The sequence below is a fragment of the Lemur catta genome, chromosome 25 (genome assembly GCF_020740605.2).
Source record: "Lemur catta isolate mLemCat1 chromosome 25, mLemCat1.pri, whole genome shotgun sequence".
NCBI classification, from domain to species: domain Eukaryota; kingdom Metazoa; phylum Chordata; class Mammalia; order Primates; family Lemuridae; genus Lemur; species Lemur catta.
This window is the reverse complement of record NC_059152.1, coordinates 10,525,097-10,544,251: the sequence shown is the minus strand read 5'-3', so window position 1 is coordinate 10,544,251 and position 19,155 is coordinate 10,525,097. Positions and strand designations below refer to the sequence as shown.

At 38.1% G+C, this 19,155-nt stretch overlaps 1 protein-coding gene across 5 annotated transcripts in view; it reads right to left on the bottom strand.

Annotated features, from left to right (window-relative positions):
• The window catches only part of RYR2 (ryanodine receptor 2), a 596,087-nt gene that overhangs the window by 220,860 nt on the left and 356,072 nt on the right, over positions 1-19,155 (bottom strand). For all 5 annotated transcript variants that reach the window (XM_045537281.1, XM_045537279.1, XM_045537276.1 and 2 more), the window contains exons 24-26: positions 17,195-17,298; positions 10,880-10,963; positions 749-908 (exon numbers count right to left, since the gene is read on the bottom strand). In XM_045537281.1, the coding sequence (XP_045393237.1) occupies positions 749-908; positions 10,880-10,963; positions 17,195-17,298 (348 nt within the window). The remainder of the gene's footprint in view (positions 1-748; positions 909-10,879; positions 10,964-17,194; positions 17,299-19,155) is intronic.

Sequence of the window (19,155 nt, the reverse complement as noted above, 5' to 3'; positions counted from 1 at the left end):
GTTCCCACACCTGCTCAAAAACAAAAACACTAAAAGCTATGGAGGTAGAGGTTGTGCAGGTAAACTCAAGAAGGGATATTGTTTTATCTCTTCTTTCTGGCAAATTTGTACTGAATATCTGAACAACTACTGACACCTAGAGTTAAATGATCTGTAACAATAACTGGGTGGTGAAACCTGACCTGACCTGATGCCAGGCTGTTCAAGTATTTGTTTATCCCTCTCTTGGTATGATTCTGCCTACATTATGCTGAAGGAATAATAATTTAAAGTCAGCTGCCCAACAACTGAGGTTGTTATATAACTTGTAGTATATTGTCATATCACCATCAAAAAAAAATTGAATTTTAAAATTCATCTGGCCCCGGGGGTTATGAATAAGAGATTGTGGACCAGTTTTATTATCATTTTATCTCAATTTTCTTATATTTTAGAAGTTTCTTCTAAAATACAATCTCAGAGAGAGAAATGCCACAAAACCACATTAGAAATCACCAATGTAGTTATTACTCACCGTGTACCTAATATACGTCTTTCACGATCCCGTGCAGAGCTAAGGTCATCTAAGTTCTTGAGTCTAGTACTAAACAGTTACTTTAGTGCAAATGTGCCAGTATATTAAGACATCTATATGATACGAGTTTTAAAATAGTCATTATTGACTCCCTCCTGTTACAAATTATGTTAACTGCCACTTAAGTAAGTCTCACACTGCAGGACTGAGACTTGGAGCTCAAGGCCCGTGTACCTGCTGGATGCCGTAAGTCCAGCCCTGTCGGATTCGATCTCGGGCCCACACATTGTGGGCATTTTCTGCCAACTTGTCCACCATTGCTTCTTGGGATGGAGTGAGTTTTATAAAGCTCAGGTCCATGGGGGCAGGCTTGTATCCACTTGTTAGCTGGTAACTACGAAGCAAAGACAAAGAAATATGGGTATTATTGGCTTTTTCATAAAATTCCCTATCATAGGCATTATATGGCCTCACCTAATTGCACTTGTCCCATAAATGACACTGGTGACCACTGGTAAAGTACCAGTCAGCAAGCCTGAGTCCCATTCAACTGATAGTAACTGATTAGGCAGAAAAACAACACGATCTTTATGTTTTCATTTTCATACCGATAAACAGGAAAGACACAACTTACCTATCTCTCAGTGATGGGAAGGACCTATCACTGTTTGTGCTCTTAATAGTTGAGGCTTTTGTCTAGTCTAAATCAAAATATCAGTTATCTATTAAAACATCTGATGGATTTCTCCTTCTGTGAAGTCCTGATTTTTCTTCAACTTTAAAACGTCATACTAATGTAATATTTATTTCATAAATCAGGCATTCAGATACTATACGTTCCTTATTCTACAGGGAAATTTTAACGCATTTGTAATTTATTTCCCTATTGTCATTCCTAGTTACATTATTTAGGAAGCCTCTAAATAAGATAGAGTCTAGGAAGTAGAGAAAATTTCAGCTACATAATCATCTAAAATATGATTACATTTTATTTCCCTGGAGTTCAAGGAATTCTTACCAGAGACTTACTTTCACAGTCTAAGCTGGAGAAAGAAGGTATGAAAACAGGCATAAGTTTCCATCTTTTGGGAGAACCATAAAATTGAAAACATTCAATTTTCAACATGCATATATAAGGGCGATAGTACTGCCGTGCTCCACACAGACACACAAACAGCTGTTTCATTCTATTTAACCACTGAGATTTGGCACGAAGCCTATTTTATAACTGATTTTCTTTCATTCTTCTGTCGTTGTTGTATTCCCAATGATGGACTTGTCAGGATCTGTTTCAGATCAGTTTTTCTAAATGGCATTATTCTTTTTTTTTTTTTGAGGCAGAGTCCCACTCTGTCACCTTGGCTAGAGTGCCGTGGTGTCAGCCTAGCTCACAGCAACCTCAAATTCCTGGGCTCAAGCGATCCCTCCTGCCTCAGCCTCCTGAGTAGCTGGGACTACAGGCATGCGCCACCATGCCCAGCTAATTTTTTCTACATATATTTTTAGCTGTCCATATAATTTCTTTCTATTTTTAGTAGAGACGGGTCTTGCTCTTGCTCAGGCTGGTCTCGAACTCCTGAGCTCAAACAATCCACCCGCCTCGGCCTCCCAGAGTGCTAGGATTACCACGCCTGGCCTATTCTTAAAACAATTCCCAGAAGATAGTGGCCTTCGGATAGTTTTTGAAAGAATTAATTTCACTTACCAAATTAACATAAACATACATGCATCTTCAACTTAAGAAAAGAAAATTCACTAGATAATTATGCTAAGTTACAAAATTAATTATCAGAACTGTGAGAAAATGCTCATTAAAACTGCAAATGATCTTTCTTGTTATTATTATTCTGGGCTACAGCTGGCATCGTCACAAGGTGAGCTCCTTGAGAGCAGGGAGTTCGGCCACTTTGGTCACAGCCTTAGCACCTAGAATAGTGACCAATACGTGGTAGGCATGCGATAAAAATTTGATAAATGAATTAATGTATTACAGCAATAAATAATTTTTAAGGTTTAATACAGTTGGTTTTACCTTAATTACTATTTCATTATAAAACATCCCATATTTTATAAGTAACTTACCTGTAGACAAAAGTTTTAGAAATATTTTGAGAAGACTAGATTGCAACAATTATGGCTTATCATTCAATTAACATTCATAAGCTTTGTTCCATTCTAAATAAGAACTTTGTACAAGCAATTAATACTTGCTTTTCTTTTCTTTTTTTTTCTAATAAAAGAGCCTTACAGGGATTTTTTAACCACTCATATAAATCATTGTATTTTACAGACTTCTGATATTTAAATAGACAAATCTATAAACTGTCATCACAGCCATATATACAAGTTCTCAACTTTCAAGAGAAAGCTTCTCATACATTTCCAGTACACTCACAGGTGATCAAGCTAGCATAGTCTGATTTCCAAGTTTAACACTGTTTTCTGGACACAGCCTCTGGAAGCAGGGTGAAGGCTCAGTCTTCTGTTCTCCCCAGCTCCCCAAGACTATGGGGCTACTTCCCGTTCCCCCCAACTGGCCCGTAATCACCCAGCACAGGGCAGCACACAAGCTTCTTGTCTCACCTAATTAGTCTTGGTCCCACCCAGCTGTGACAAAGGACACACAGATGATAAAGTTTCAGGTTTTTTTTTTTTTTTTGAGACAGAGTCTCACTCTGTTGCCCAGGCTAGAGTGCTGTGGCGTCAGCCTAGCTCACAGCAACCTCAAATTCCTGGGCTCAAGTGATCCTCCTGCCTCAGCCTCCCGAGTAGCGGGGACCATAGACATGCGCCACCATGCTCAGCTAATTTTTTCTATATTATTTTAGTTGTCCAGATAATTTCCTTCTTTTTAGTAGAGATGGGGTCTCACTCTTGCTCAGGCTGGTCTCGAACTCCTGACCTCAAGCAATCCTCCCACCTCGGCCTCCCAGAGTGCTAGGATTATAGGCGTGAGCCACTGTGCCTGGGCAAGTTTCAGTACTACTCCATAAATCACTGATTAGAGCCAATGCTACCCTAATGAGGGATGCGTCCGTTCTCAAAGAGGAACTATCCTTCCCTACAACCAGTTCCAATGGTAGACTTTTCGGCAATAGCTCCTGGAATAAGGAGACATTTTCAAAAGGCAGAGGGCGGGAAGGAGGCCCTTCCAAGTAAAAAATTATAGACAAATTCTACTAATGTGTGAAGCTGGATAATACTGATACAATCGTTTCTGTTTATTTTCTAAATTTTCTTCTTTCTGCACTGGATTTCTTCTAGAGTTGCTTTAATCTGTGATCATGGTGAAGACTCATGGAGATGCATTTGCATCTGTTGATTTGGTGTAGCAGTAGCACAGTAATTAGTTCACACTCATTTTCAGATGTAGACTGCAATTTATTTTACTTGCTTTTCGGTATAAGCCTGTGCAAGAAAGGATTTGAAGCTTAAAGTGGTTCTTTTTAAATGGCTAATAATCCCATCCAAATTAAAGTTACGAAGTCCTACTTCACTTGAACCTTTTTATTTCTACCTTTGTTGTACTTCAAATCATTTTATACAGTAAAAATCAATATAATTATCTTTGAAATTCACAGACCTCAACTGACTGTATTTGATAAAACTACTGACATAATGAATGCCTCACAAGTATGAATTAATGGTATCAACAATAATTTACAAAATCATTTTTCTGACCGTTGAACATCTCGGCAAGGAAACTAAAGATCAAATCATTATAACAAAATACTATGTTTTTAAAAGTAAATAAATGTACTTTGACAAATGATAGCCATTTTTATCTTATTGATACAATTTCATTAGGTACCCAAAGGCCAATCAACTGCTAATATGAATTATTATTTTATCTTCTCATGGTTGAAAAAGTACAAAGCTTTTTGAATAAAATGTAACAGACATGAATATGAGAATCTGAATGGTTTCGAGCACAATTTCAGATTGATTTCTGGAAATTTAAAGTACATAAAGAATGCTAAAATAATTCTTAGGAAGTAAAATTTCATGGCCCCCAAGCAGGAAAAAGTCCTATCACAATTATATTACTACAAAATATATATATAGCTCATATTAAAGACATCTATGCATGACATTATACTTTTTTAAACTTCCTGGAAAAATTCTGCCAGAATCAGCCAATAGATCCCTCTTCTCCCTCCTCCAATTTATTTGTTTAGTATGTATAGCTTTCACTCCCCTACTTTAATATACAAGGTCTCTGTGCTTTCAATCGTCCTACAAAATTACCTTATGAGGAATATGTATGGAATTAACCAAAAACATTCAATATGCTTACTTTCCAAAGTATCAAAATACTTTTGTAGTTCTTAGCTCTTGGTTTTATTTTGGCAAGTATATAATCTAATGAAATAAAATAATCAAATGAAACAACAACAGTGAGAGTACTGAAATACCTAAACAGCCTGGGCTTCAGTTTCCTTATAGTAAAAGTTTCTTTTTTAAATACCTCTGGAAAGAAAACCAAACAAAGCAAAAAAAAAAAAAAAAAAAAAGCTGGCAAACTGCCAGTTTCATTTGCATCAAATTACCAAGACATAAACAAAAAGTTGACAGCATTTGACCCCACTGATGAATTATCACATAAATTAACAATTCAGTTTTGTGCTTCATTCCCATCTCACCCACATTTTTTACTAAACAGGTATTTTAAAGGAGCCTTTGAAAAAAGTGTTCAATATATTATCACCAGAAAGCCAACTGAAGTGATGGAACAAAAACGTGGCAGAATACTAAAAACACTAAAGGGTAAGCCTTTTCTTTTTTTTTCCAGCCACTCCCACCTCTCCAGCTTACTTGTTTAGTATGAATTAAGTTAAATGAGCCTTGGAAATCGTTATGTTGTGAAAAATATACGGTAAACATGAAAAGATTATGTCCAAGTTCAGTGGGTGTTAGCTGTAAATTTCCAAACCAAATCAGCCCTTCAAGTACCTTGGAACAAATGGAGAAATCTCAGACGACTGCACACCAGGGATATTAAGAACAAGGTTTGCTGAAAGGACATCTACCAGAAATGAATGCTGGGCTGATATTTTCACAGAAAGGGTACAGAGAATATTCAAAAATCATTCTCCAGAAAACAAACACAGAAAAATCAATTTCAATGTAGAAATTAGAAGGGAAAGAACAAGGGTTATATTTCTTTTACTATTTCACTTTTTTCCTTGTTTTTAAATAAACATGCAGCATGATGATGTCCCCTGTCCTCCCACCCCAAATGCCTTTTTACTTGAAGGCCTTCCTCCACTCCTCAGCCCCTTTGAAACAAGGCCATGAGGTAGATAACCACCACCCTTAAGAAAGGGTCATTTCAAGAAAGAGAGGGAGGGGGGGAAAAAAAGCTATTCTTGGCTTTTGGATTTTAAAATATCTTTGAAAATTCAATGCAGAGACAAAGATCTTTAGAGAAAGGCCTTGTGATATTAAAATGGCTACCTTTGAATACTAAAAGAACAAAGCTCTTAGGCTTTGGGACAGAAAGGAAGAGCAGATAAAGAACCCAGAGTCTCCAGTCTAAGACAGGCTTAAAGACTGCAGAGCACAGACAGAGGGAGAGTCAGACTAAAGCAAGTACTTCCCACCCACCTTCCCAGGTGGGGACAAGAAAGATCACGGAGCCAAGGTGAACTGCTATCTTGCCTCCCAGATTGTTGCCAGGAAAATGGCCAGGGTCCCATAATTTCATACACCAAACCCTTCAACAGTGCAGATAGGGTGACAACCCCAAACCCCAAGCAGCCAGAGAGGGCATCCTTTGGTTTCCAGCACTCCCTAAAGAGGCTTAGATGCAGCGTGGAGAAAAGACAGTGACTCACAGAGATGAGGAGGGCCCCCGATGTGTGCACCCATGACCAAAGATCAGTCCAGAAAACGTGTATCCTACCGTAAGGTGCCAGCAGAGACGAATGAAGACAATTCAGTCAGTGACAGCAAACTCAAATGAGAATGACCAAGAACTGAACGTTCCCTCCCTATCAGGGGAGTGCCCCAGAAATTATGCAACCCTGGGGATAAGAGACGTGTAAACCTTGAATCCAGTTTCACCAACAAATATTCATTCAGTGGTAAAATGTTTCCAGGCACTGTTCTAGGAGCTAATAATACAATAGTGAATAATATGGACAAAAAAAAATCTATGTCTTTATAGAAATTATGTTCTGATGGGGGATCAAGTAGTAAACCAAATAAGCATGTCATATGACAGTATGTTAGACGTTGTAAATGCTATAGGGGAACATAAAGTAGCAAAGGGGGATGGGAGGACGTACACTTTTAAATAGGATACAATTTTAAAGAACTTGAGGAAGACTGAGATGACATCGCAATCAACACCTAAAGGTGAGAGTACACACAGAAAACATTGACTCAGTTGAGTTTTCCTAAACAGACTGGGATTAAGTTCCTACTATCAGGCAGCATTCTGACCCTGACCCTAACCCTAACCCTAACCCTAGACCCACTGGGTTTAAATCTGAAATTAAGCCAAATCAGAGAAAATGAATTAACATTACACACTGGTGCATTTTTAGATGTATAGTCTGTGACATTTACCCACTACACATAAAAAGAGTATATAAGATGCTTTCTTCTCCTTCAGTTACAGTGCTTCATCATGACAGAAAAATCCAACTGTATCGGTAATACCATTTTTCATTTAGGTAAACATTTATGTAAACTGAATTTGGTACATGTGCTTGTATCTATCTAAACAGTAAACATATGGGTGCACATTCGGTACCTACCACATTCATTTAAGACATTTGAAATTTCTATGTATGTTTATGCATCAATAATATCATTTTCAGCCTTATATCTACCCAACTCTGCCTGAGAGATACAACATACTGCACCTCCCCACACAAGCAGTAGGAGGGGTAAGGGAAGAGCAGAAGTCTAGCATTAGTTTTAAAAAACCTCTCAGAAGATTCTAACATGCTTTTTTCACAAGTCAACACTCCCTCTTATCTCCCAGTGATATATATAGATAACCAGCTTTTGACCTACTGTGTGTGTTGTGTTGATTTAATAACAGCTAAGGGCTTAAGTTTAAATAAATGGCATCAATTTTCCTATTGAAGAATATTCCTTCTACTCCATACAACCTCCACCTTATGTTTTTGCTATTACAAATAATGTTGCTGTATATAATAGTTTGCCTGTTTTCTGGTGTGACCTTTCTCGAGGGCCTATCTCTAGGAGAGGAACTACTGGGTACTAAGATGTGCAAACGCGCTATTTTACACGAGGATGCCCAACTGCTTTTAAAATGGTTGAAAAAATACTCCACGTTTTTAGGCTTGTGCTGATAAGCATCCATATCAATATTTGTTATTATGAAGGTTTCTGTCAATAGAGTAAGAATCCAATGACATCTCACTGCGAATTTAGAAAAAGCATATAAACTGTCAGCAGGTCCAAGTACAGTTTTCATTTAATAGCTTCTGTTTTTCCATTTCTCCACCTACTTTCAAATAATTGTTGTGTTGTGTTGTGAGAGAAACACACAGAAAAGGCATCAATAACAAACTACTGAAGGCAGAGGATGTTAATACCTCAATGAGACAAACTTATTGTAAACCCTGTGTCCTATCCATCTACCTATCTTCCTTAGATTCAGAAATCAGAATGAGATGATTGTCACAGGGACAGTATTAACCCATTTGTTATAACAGAAAAAAGCCAGTTTTTTTTCTGATGGAAGATAACTCTGTTTTAGGTGACTGTTTTGACAGTGAAAACTGGGTTTACCGATTAGGTTTTATGGTAAATAAATTCTGTAAATGGAATAAGCTAAATTGTACTCCAAGGGTTTTTTTTTTTTTTTTTTTTTTTTGGTTTTCATTGATTTTTTTGGTTTGTTTGTTTTTGAGACAGGGTCTCACTTTGTTGCCAGTGCTAGAGTGCAGTGGTATCATCACAGCTCACTGTGACCTCAAACTCCTGGGCTCAAGTGATCCTCCTGCCTCAGCCTCCTGAGCAGCTGGGACTACAGGTGTAGTCCATGCCTCGGCTAATTTTTCTGATTTTTGTAAAGACAAGGTCTTGCTATATTGCTCAGGGTGTTCTCGAACTCCTGGCCTCAAGTGATCCTCAAACCCTGGCCTCTCAAAGTGCTAGGATTACAGGTGTTGAGCCACCACGCCCAGCCTTATACTCCAAGGTTTTGATGAGACACACCTACATGAACACGCACACTCATACACATATATAAATAGCATATGATAAAAATAATTTATTAAACATATTATGCAGTCAAAGGTAACATGAAATTAATATTTCCACTTTCTTATCCTTCTAAGTGAAAGACTAACAGGTTTAATTACTAGTTTGTTGGGTTTTTTTTCTTTTTAGAGCTCTAACAATGTCTTTTTGGCATTCACTGAGAGAGTGAATGACTTCAATGAGAAGACGAATTATTTTGCAAGTTAGGTGGCTTCCAATTTTTTTGATTTCAAAAAACTGAAGAAGGACACAATTGAGTTATCACCTGAAAGATCATTAAACATGATTTTTCATGATAAATAACTATGATTTTTGGTTCACTGAATTGAATGATTTAATAACAAAAATTATTTGTGAAAAAAGAATATAACTACTCCTGCAATGTCTCTTTCTATCAATAAATAATATTTATACATGGCTACTTGATATAATTGGATAAAAATAGCTCAATCCATCTTACTATGAGCTATTTCCAATAAAATCTTACTTTTTCATGAATTTTTATTAAAAATTAACGTATATCGCTTTGAGCACTAAAAATAATCATAACGCCAAAGAAAAATTGTAACACCTGAAGACTATGATTGCAGAAACAAAAACAATTAAAAATTCAATTTAGATATACATCTTAGTTACAAAGTTATAAAACATGAAACGATCATTAATCAAAGACTGCCAAATATAAAATATTGTTTAACAGCTTAATATACTGTGGGGGAAATGGATTGGAAATAGTTCAAAGAGAAAAATGAAATGATATAAAATTCCCTATTATCAACAATATTTTGATGTAGTTTTTAAATAGATGATGGTAGATATATAATCACTGTGAGTCTGCCTTCAATACATACACTAAAAATTGATGAAAAGTGTCATTTCAAAATGTGAATATGTGGACTGTACCATAAAATCCTTTAGAACAGTTTAAACTTTCAAAGAAAAATTTTAGAACCTAAAAATGTGTGAGGTAGTAATACAGTTTTTACATGGAGCACCAGAGCAAAAATGTGTATAGACAGTTGAACTAGAGGACTTGCTTGAATCTGCATTTGCACGGCAAGCACAATTTCTACTTGGATTTTATATTTATCTGGGATAACCTAAGGCCTGGGGTGACGATGGAGATTATGGGGTGGCTACTTTGTTTTTATCTCTGTGATATTATTTAATACTTCTATTTACAACTCATAGGTCTCAGAAAAGTGGCTTGAATACTTAAGTGTAAATGAAAAAGAAAATAATAATAATATAAAACAGCTATCATTTATTAAGCACTCCTTCATTTAATACCTAAAACTTCCCTATGAAGTAGTATTATTAATGCCTGTTAGCAGAGGAGAAAGTTGAGGTTTTAAGTTAAATAGGATCATAGATGTAGGTCACAGAATTCATAGACTAGCAGGCCAAACTACAACAACAGCATGCATCTGCCACAGTTTTCTCATCTTAAAATGGGGATAATAACACCAATTTTATAATTATTTCTCAAATATATTCTCATTGTAAATGCAAATAAAATTATTAACAATGTTTTGGCAGAAAGTAAAATCAGTTGGAAATATGGGCACACATGTTCACATACACACTGGGAAAATAACACGCTTTTTGTAAGACACCCCCAAATATTTAATATATTCTGACATTTGCCTCATCTCTTGCAATATGATAGAGACAACTGTCTCACCACAGACTTGATGTTTCCCCTAGGACAGTGCAGCCAGTTTAAATTTTGGAATCTGAATTTTATAACTTAAGCATAAGTAAAGCATCTGGGTGGTCCATCAAGAGTTACTTGGATGCACTAAATCAGCAGTCCCCAACCCTTCTGGCATCAGTGACCGGTTTCATGGAAGAAAATTTTTCCATGGATGGGAGTCAGGCAAGCAGGGAGCATGAGGTGGAGCTTAGATGGTGATGTGAGTGATGGGGAGTGGCTGTAAATACAGATGAAGCTTCCCTCACCCGCTACTCACCCTCTGCTGTGTGGCCCAGTTCCTAAGTTTCAGGGAAGACAATTTTCCCATGGACGGGGGGGGGGGGGGGGGGGGGGTGTTGGGGGTTGGGGACCACAGCACTAAATCATGCACAGATTATTTGATATTGTTTAAACATTCAACTTACTTCTTGGGTAGCTTCATTTTTTTCACCTTTTCTTCGGCATGTTCATCTGATATACCCACATGACATCCTAATGCCAACAAAGTCCTGGAAAACAAAACCAGACATAAGCTGCAATAGTTCCTTCTCTACGTCCAGAATAACCCAACTTGATAGCAGTGGGAATGAGATACAGTCTTGACAGCACAGCAGAGGTCTTTTGTTTTTAAAGCAAAAGGAAAATTTATTTATTTGTAAATTATTTACTTTCGAGTAAGGGGCGAGACACTGAAAATTGAAATCGCACAAAAAGGAATACACTGAAAAGTAACCCCTTCCTTCTTGTTCTGTTTCCTTCCCCAAAGGCATCCAATGATCATCACAAATTCTCATGTAGCTTGCTGGATAGTAGAGGCACATACTAAAGCAGATCTGCATGTGTGTGCATGTGTGTCCGTGTTGTTGTTTTTACTTTTTATACAAATGGGTATATACAAGAAACATTTTGAGACAAGTTGGCTTTCGTATCCATGTCAGTGAGTGGTTTCTCCCGCCCACAGAGTAAGACATAATGGCATATCCTTTCTGGATTACATAATTTCCAAGGTTTGGGCACTTCTAGTAATGATGTGCAAATTATCTAAAACCCCTCTATACTTATCTCCACAACATTTTAAAAATATATGGATAGGTAGATGGATAGACAGATACACACACACACACACAAATGGATACCCATATATATAAGCTTATCCGTATACACAAATAGATATATAAAAGTAAATATCCATATAGATATTGAACACAAGCACTGTAATACCAGCTAACCCGGCCGGCTCCCATGTGACTAAAGGGTGGAGAGTGTCTACAATGCGTGGAAACCCTGGACAAAGGGAGGATTCATGTCCCAGGTGGGATAGAACGTGACAGTGTGAGATTTCAACACGCTACTCAGAATGGTATGCGATTTAAAACTTACAGGTTATTTATTTCTAGAAATTTCCATTTAATAGTTTTGGGAAGCTACTGTACACCCTTCTATTGAACAGTGCTTAAGGTCTGATGGGACAGAAAATGATGATGAATAATTATAACAAAATCAAGTAGGATTCAAAGCAGGAAGCCGCTGAACGGGTTTCAGCAACGTATGAATGAATGTGTGTGCACGTGCATGTGTGTGTGTGCACACGCACTGCATGTATAAACTCGTGCTGCCTGTGTGCAGAATGAACAGGGCAAGTGAGGGGACCGGTTAGGAGACTGCTTGGGAGGCCCTGGTGATGGGCTGGATGTAGGGATAGAAAGAACAGAAGGAGAGATCAAGGATGATTTCCAGGTTCCTGGCCTGTACAGCAGGATGGACAGCAGGGGGCGCTATTCCCAGGGGAGGTAGGGCTGTAGCTCAAGGAGCTTCCGATGCACCCGGGGAAAACTCAACTGAACGGTGGAGTGCACACTTCCGTCGCTCAGAGCAGATGGCTGGGGTAGAGATGGACATGTGGGGAGTGGGGTAATTAAGTCGTGGGTGTGATGAGAATACCTCCGGAGAGTTTGCACGGTGAGAGGAAAGGTCCAGGATTTAACAAAAAGATTCACAGCATTTAGAGACTGGGAAGATTGTTGTCCTCTCCCTGCCCCCCGAAAAAAGGTACAGAGGTAGAAGGAAAACTTTCTCTTTTAGACAAAAATTATGCCTCTCCTCTTATCTGTTATTTTTCTCCCTTCCATATCGCTCTCTTCTTCATCCCTGTGTCCCTGCTATTTCTCCCCACCCTTCTGTGTACAAACACACAGCACTTCCTAAAAATAACTTTCAGGAAAAAAACACTTGGCCAGGAGAAAAACATCATTGCAGTCTCACTATTTTTTAACTTCCAAAGAAACAAATTCTATCAAAGTACATTTTTTGTTGGTTAAAAATCCTTAATTTCTAAAACAGGAGTTATTTATTCAGAAGTTAAGATCTGGAATTTGAAAAACATTGCACGGACTGGAAACTAAACCAGAAACTAAGCCTTCGGTAACACTGATCACATCTGGGGCCATCCGGCAGGCGAAGGCTACCAAGCTGTGCCGCTCTGAGAGAGAGTGCCAGAATTTTGCAGTACTGTACAATACACAGATGACAATTCCACCCTAAAGTAAGTTGTCACTGTCAACAATTTGCATGAGAGAAAAATCACAGAAAGAACACCAAAAATTCATATTCACATTAAATCTCCCTCAATCCAAATGAAGTAATATCCTGGAATGATTTCTTGCTCATATGTTATTTCGAGCCTCTCGGGATTTAAACAAATGAAGTTGTTAATCCCTCTCGTGACACATTATAAAACAAACATGCGGCCGGGCATGGTGGCTCACGCCTGTAATCCTAGCACTCTGGGAGGCCGAGGCGGGTGGATCACTCGAGCTCAGGAGTTTGAGACCAGCCTGAGCAAGAGCGAGACCCCGTCTCTACTAAAAAAAAAAAAAAAAAAACAATAGAAATTATCTGGCCAACTAAAAATATATATAGAAAAAATTAGCCAGGCATGGTGGCGCATGCCTGTAGTCCCAGCTACTCAGGAGGCTGAGGCAGGAGGATCGCTTAAGCCCTGGAGTTTGAGGTTGCTGTGAGCTAGGCTGACACCACAGCACTCACTCTAGCCTGGGCAACAGATTGAGACTCTGTCTCAAAAAAAAAAAAAAAAAAAAACATGCAAAAAACCTAGACTGTGCCTCCTCTGTTAGACATACAGTGCTAGCTAGAGGTTTTACCATTTAGAGCCCACAATAATTCCATGAAGTAAATGCATTATGATCCTCATTTTATTAAAGAAAGTAAGATCCAAGGTTCAGAGAAGTTGAGTTACTCCAGCAAGATTCCCCTGATGGAACAAGTCCTTGAACCATCCGACTCCAGAGCCTCCTCTGCTCCGGTGCCTACCAACTAAGTGTGTAAATAAAGGCGATACAGAAGGAAAGCTCCGTGCTTTCTCTAAACCACTGGAATTGGGCATAGTATGAATTTTGGAGAAGTAGGGGTGTATTTTTCCTAATTTGATTTTTAAAGAAATAAAGAAATCAGTTCATCACAAAAGCCATATAAATATGCTACTTAGTTACAGGAAAATCAATGAAGCAATGTTAAGAATTAGCTCATGGAAAGGGGTCATTAGCATTCACCATAAGGAATAACACCATGGTACATGCAGTCAGATGATTAATCAAACCAGCCACCAGTAGTTGTTAGAAATGAGACTGGACTATATGTAGCAGTCAAAGGCTCAACATACTAAATGCAAATACGGAGATGTCTACACTCCCGAATTCACTCTTTGCACTACCTGCCTTAGCTGTCAATTGCTAAAATGATAGGGAATGTACTGCAAATTTAACTAAATTGTTAGAGCATGACCTTTCAATAAAACATTGTGCTGTAAAAAATGGGGAACTAATGAGCTGCCATGAATTACTAAGCTAAATGTACAAACCCCATGTCATGACCACAAAGGAAGATCGGAGACACTGAATATAAGTACCCAGGTCACAGCAACTCATTATGTATTCCTTATTATAGGCAAGCCTTGTCATTTTTTACCTTTAGAAGGTTCTAAATAGAGATAGGAACACTCATACACTGCTGGTGGAACTGCAAACTAGTACAACCTCCATGGAAAGTAGTATGCAGATACCTGAAAAAGCTAAAGGTAGACCTACCATTTGATCCAGCCATCCCACTATTGAGTATGTATCCAAAGGAAAAAAAGACATTCTATAAAAAAGACATCTGTACTCACATGTTTATAGCAGCACAATTCACAATTGCAAAGATGTGGAAATAACCCAAGTGCCCATCAATACATGAGTGGATTGATAAAATGGTATATGTATACCATGGAGTACTACTCAGCCATAAAAAACAGTAGTGAACTAATACCTCTTACATTAACCTGGATGGAACTAGAGACCATTCTCCTAAGTGAAGTATCACAAGAATGGAGAAACAAACACATCTACTCACCATTCAATCTGAACTAATCGATCAACACTTACGTGCACATATGGAAATAACATTCACTGGAAGCCAAGCAGGCAGGAGAGAGGAAGAGAGGATGGGTAAATTCACACCTAACGGGTACAATGCACACTATCTTGGGGATGGGCACACTTATAACTTTGATTCAAATGGTACAAAAGCAATTTATGTAACCAAAACATCTGTACCTCCATAATATTCTGAAATTAAAAGAGAAGCAATATATAGGGAGAGGGATAAGATAAAGGAAATATAATCTACTGTCTTTCTATTTTATTACTATATTAATATTTTCAGGGTAAGTAAAAAGGGGTTAGAAGAGTATGAAAACTAGTCCAGTGAAGTTCCTTTTGATATAAGAGAAGTTTAGATACTATTAAATAATAATCTAGTATTATGTACAATTTAATGCATTATGGTATTTGAATTGTGCTTTTCATTTTAAAATATTTGACAAAGTTTCAATTTTTAAAAAATAATACAAAATAAATTTACTTGATTTATATATACTCCTTTTAAGTTACAAGGAGAATCTAAACCCACTCTATGCCTAATTTGTTTATTTCCATGATAATTAATCTGCATCTTTGAGGATATACAGTCACGTGTCCCTTCACCATGAGGATACAGTCTGAAAAATTGTCAGGCACTTTCGTTGTTGTGCAAACATCATGGAGTGTGTTTACACAAACCCAGATGGTCGAGCCTATTACTCCTAGGCTACGAACCAGTACAGCATGTTATTATACTGAATACTCTAGGCAATCGTAACACAATGGCAAGTATTTGTGTGTCTAAACATAGGAAAAGTAACGTATTGCACTATGATGTTGTGACTGATATGATGTCACTGGGCAATAGGAATTTGTCAGTTCTATTAGGACCCTATGGGACCACCACCATATATGCGGTCTGTTGTTGACCTTAAATGTCATTATGCTGCCTATGACTGTACACCTGAGCCCAAATTCTAGAATCTGAAACAGTTTTATGTTCTGGTTCATTGGTAAAATAACTTCAATGCCAGTAACTCCTTACTTTTAACAAAACTGAAACAGGAATAAGGTATCATTTTATACCTAACACAAAAATATATTAGGATAAGTGACTTTTTGAACAAATCCAGTTCTATAGGACATCAAGGATGGAAAGGAGACAAAAGTCACAGGCCTTTCAAAAATATTTTCTGTACTTTTCTATATTAAATTTGGAAATTATATTCCTTCCTTGATTTTATCCCAGATAAAATCCCTTGATTTAATCCCCCTGGATTTTATTCTTTCATCTGCAAAAGTAACTGGCAAATTCAAGAAACCCATGGGCAAAAACCAAATTTGCCTTTACAACATAGTATAAAATACTCAAAATACGTTGCTCAGGCCAGGCGTGGTGGCATGTGCCTGTAGTGCCAGCTACTCAGGAGGCTGGGGCAGGAGATCACTTAAGCCCAGGAGTTTGGGGCTGCAGTGTGCTATGAAGGTGTGGATAGCCACTATATTCCAGACTGGGCAACATAGCAGGACCCTCTGTCTTAAAAAAGAAAAAAGGTATGTTGTTCATACCATTAGGTCCCCATAGATACTCTCTGAAAAGAGGGTGCTATGGTTAAAATAAATTTTGGAAGCACCATAAAGAGACTCCTCCCCATTTTAGAGGTTCATGGTACACAGTAACATTTTAAAAGTTCTGAAAGTGCATCAATAAAAATAAGAAATTATTTAACTATTTTAATTCACCATCTTTTATATAGATCAGTCCTTCTTGACCTAGTTGATGGTGAAGAACTAATTTTCTTTTAATTTCCAGTCTATCGTGGTCTGATTCTCTAATAACAATAAAATTGGTAGAGAAAATTAAATTTTCAAAATGAAGATACATAAGATACCTTAAATTTTTTAAATTATTAGATTTAGTAGACATAAAATTGCTCCCTTAAATTTGTATAAAAGTTTCCAAACATTTAATATCTTTACTTATCTTGCCACAAACCAGTAACAATTTGCGACTGGCCAAGTCCCTGGACCACATTCCACACTCTGTGGATCACTCCTGCATTGGATCACAGAACTCTCATATTGTATAATAATCTAGAAACATCTATAGAATATCCTTTAGGAAATACTGATGTGGAGCAAAAAGATATAAAATAGCAGCATCAAAGTCTAATTCCCAAGAAACACTAATTCAATCTGCCTATGCATTATGAAAAGTTCTAGCTTCCATTAAAACAACTTCACAGCTGAATTTAAAGTATATCATCAATACCTGTTTCTTTCAGGTAAGGCAAACTGGAAAACAGAAAAAGTTAAGAAACTCACTTCAAGGTCTCAAGCGACATTTGTAAGTTGTAATTGCGTTCCTGCTCAGGCAGCTTGGAGAATTCCACCAGACATGGGTGTTGTCTCTTATTGTCATCTCGAACCTGAAACAGGACAGGAAATCGACATGTAATAGTCTCCCACGTCAGACACTAGCAATGGTAACTCACTTGTGGGGTGGAAGGTGGGGAGGGAAAACAGGAAGAAACGCCCAGATCGCCATCCAGCAAAGCTGCCTCTGTAATCTCCCAGCACGGTTAGTATCTGAGTCACCAGTAAAAGCCAGTGTTATCTGTGCTCCTTCTTCTCCTCTGTTTGGCACAGTTTATGCCCACTCCTACCCGAATACCCACGGGCTCGCTCACTGAGCTCCTTCCAACATTTGCTTAAATCTCACTTTCCCAATGAGGTGTACCCTGCCCACTTGCCTAATAAGGCAACCTGGTCCATAATACTTACCACCTTCTAACAGACTAGATCCTTATTAATAACTAGGGTTATGGGGCTATTGTCTGTCTCCCTGATCTAGAAGGTAAGACCAACGGAGCAAAGATTCTGGTCTCTTTCATTCTTTGATATATGCTGAACACCTAGAACATGCCTGGCTCATGGCAGGCACTTAACAATGGTATATAAACTGAAATTAATTCTGTGTAAGAAGGGTATGGTAATGACTTGATTCTAATTTTTCTGTGTAGAGTCAAACTGATTAGAAACATCGATTAATGACATGACTGACTGATATAAACTCTTTGAGGTGGTCCTGGCTGTTCATTTCACCCCGTCAGTTACCTCCTGCTCTTACAAATCACTCTACTAACCTTAACAAAATCAGTTAGCATAATAAGGTGGTTTTCATATCAATCCTTCAAAGTATATATTAGCAATTGCATTAAACTAAATTCAAGATTTTAGGAATAAATTTATGAGAAAGATGCTCTCTATCCTGGCGTTAGTAATTAGGTTTGTTATCTTCTTAGAGACCTACATTGCACAGGCATGACTGCTAGGGTAGCACCTTGATGACAGCCATATGCTGTCAGGGAACAAATTACTCCATGGGGATAATTACCAGGTTCTATAAATGCCACATAAGAAGTATGCAAACAGAGTGAGACTTTTCAAGAGTCTTCAGGAGTCGCCAAGTTAGAAACAATCTATTTATCTCTTTCTTTCTGGTGATCATTACAAACAAACAGGATTTATGTAGAAGCACGTATTATGTATATGTTCTTAAATGCACAACTCTGGAAATGAAATCGAGTTATAAAATTTAACGCTAAACTCTGAATCTCTAACCCTAAATGCTACATATAAAAGTGAAAACCAAAGTGTCTGAGTCCTAAGATTAATATCCTCCCTATTATGTGACCTCCACCTCCCATTTATTCTCTACGACAAATAACCACCACCACCACCCTCTCAGGTGTCCGAGCTAAAACAAGACACCTGCTCAGATCTCCTTCTCTCTCTCTCCATGGCCCACACCTGAACTCCGAAACATCCCCCGTGATCACCTCTCTCTGTCCCCACTGCCAGGCAGTCAGCCCCTCTCACCTGGGACACCTGAGCCCTCTCCCTGTGTCTCCCAGTGGAGCTTCCTTCTAACCCATAGACTTAAATATGTCCCCTCCCTCCTTAGCATTTTTCAACGCTCTTTAGACCCCTACGGAATAAAATCATATTCTGCCCCAAGTCTTTTGTGACGTGCCCCCTGCCTACGCGGCCTGACATCCCACTTCTATTCCTCTGTACCACAGCACCTTGTCCTTTGTCCTCTGGCAACGCTGTGCTGCTGAAAGCTCATTGCAAATGTCCTGTTCCTTCCACCTCCTCATTTTTACACCTGCCAGGTCCTCTGCCTAGAATATGGTCCCGCTCTCTGACTGCTAGCCAACTTGTACTCATCCTTCAGCCTCAGGGCAAGTATTTGCCTCTTTCTGGAAGTCTTCCCTGGTTTC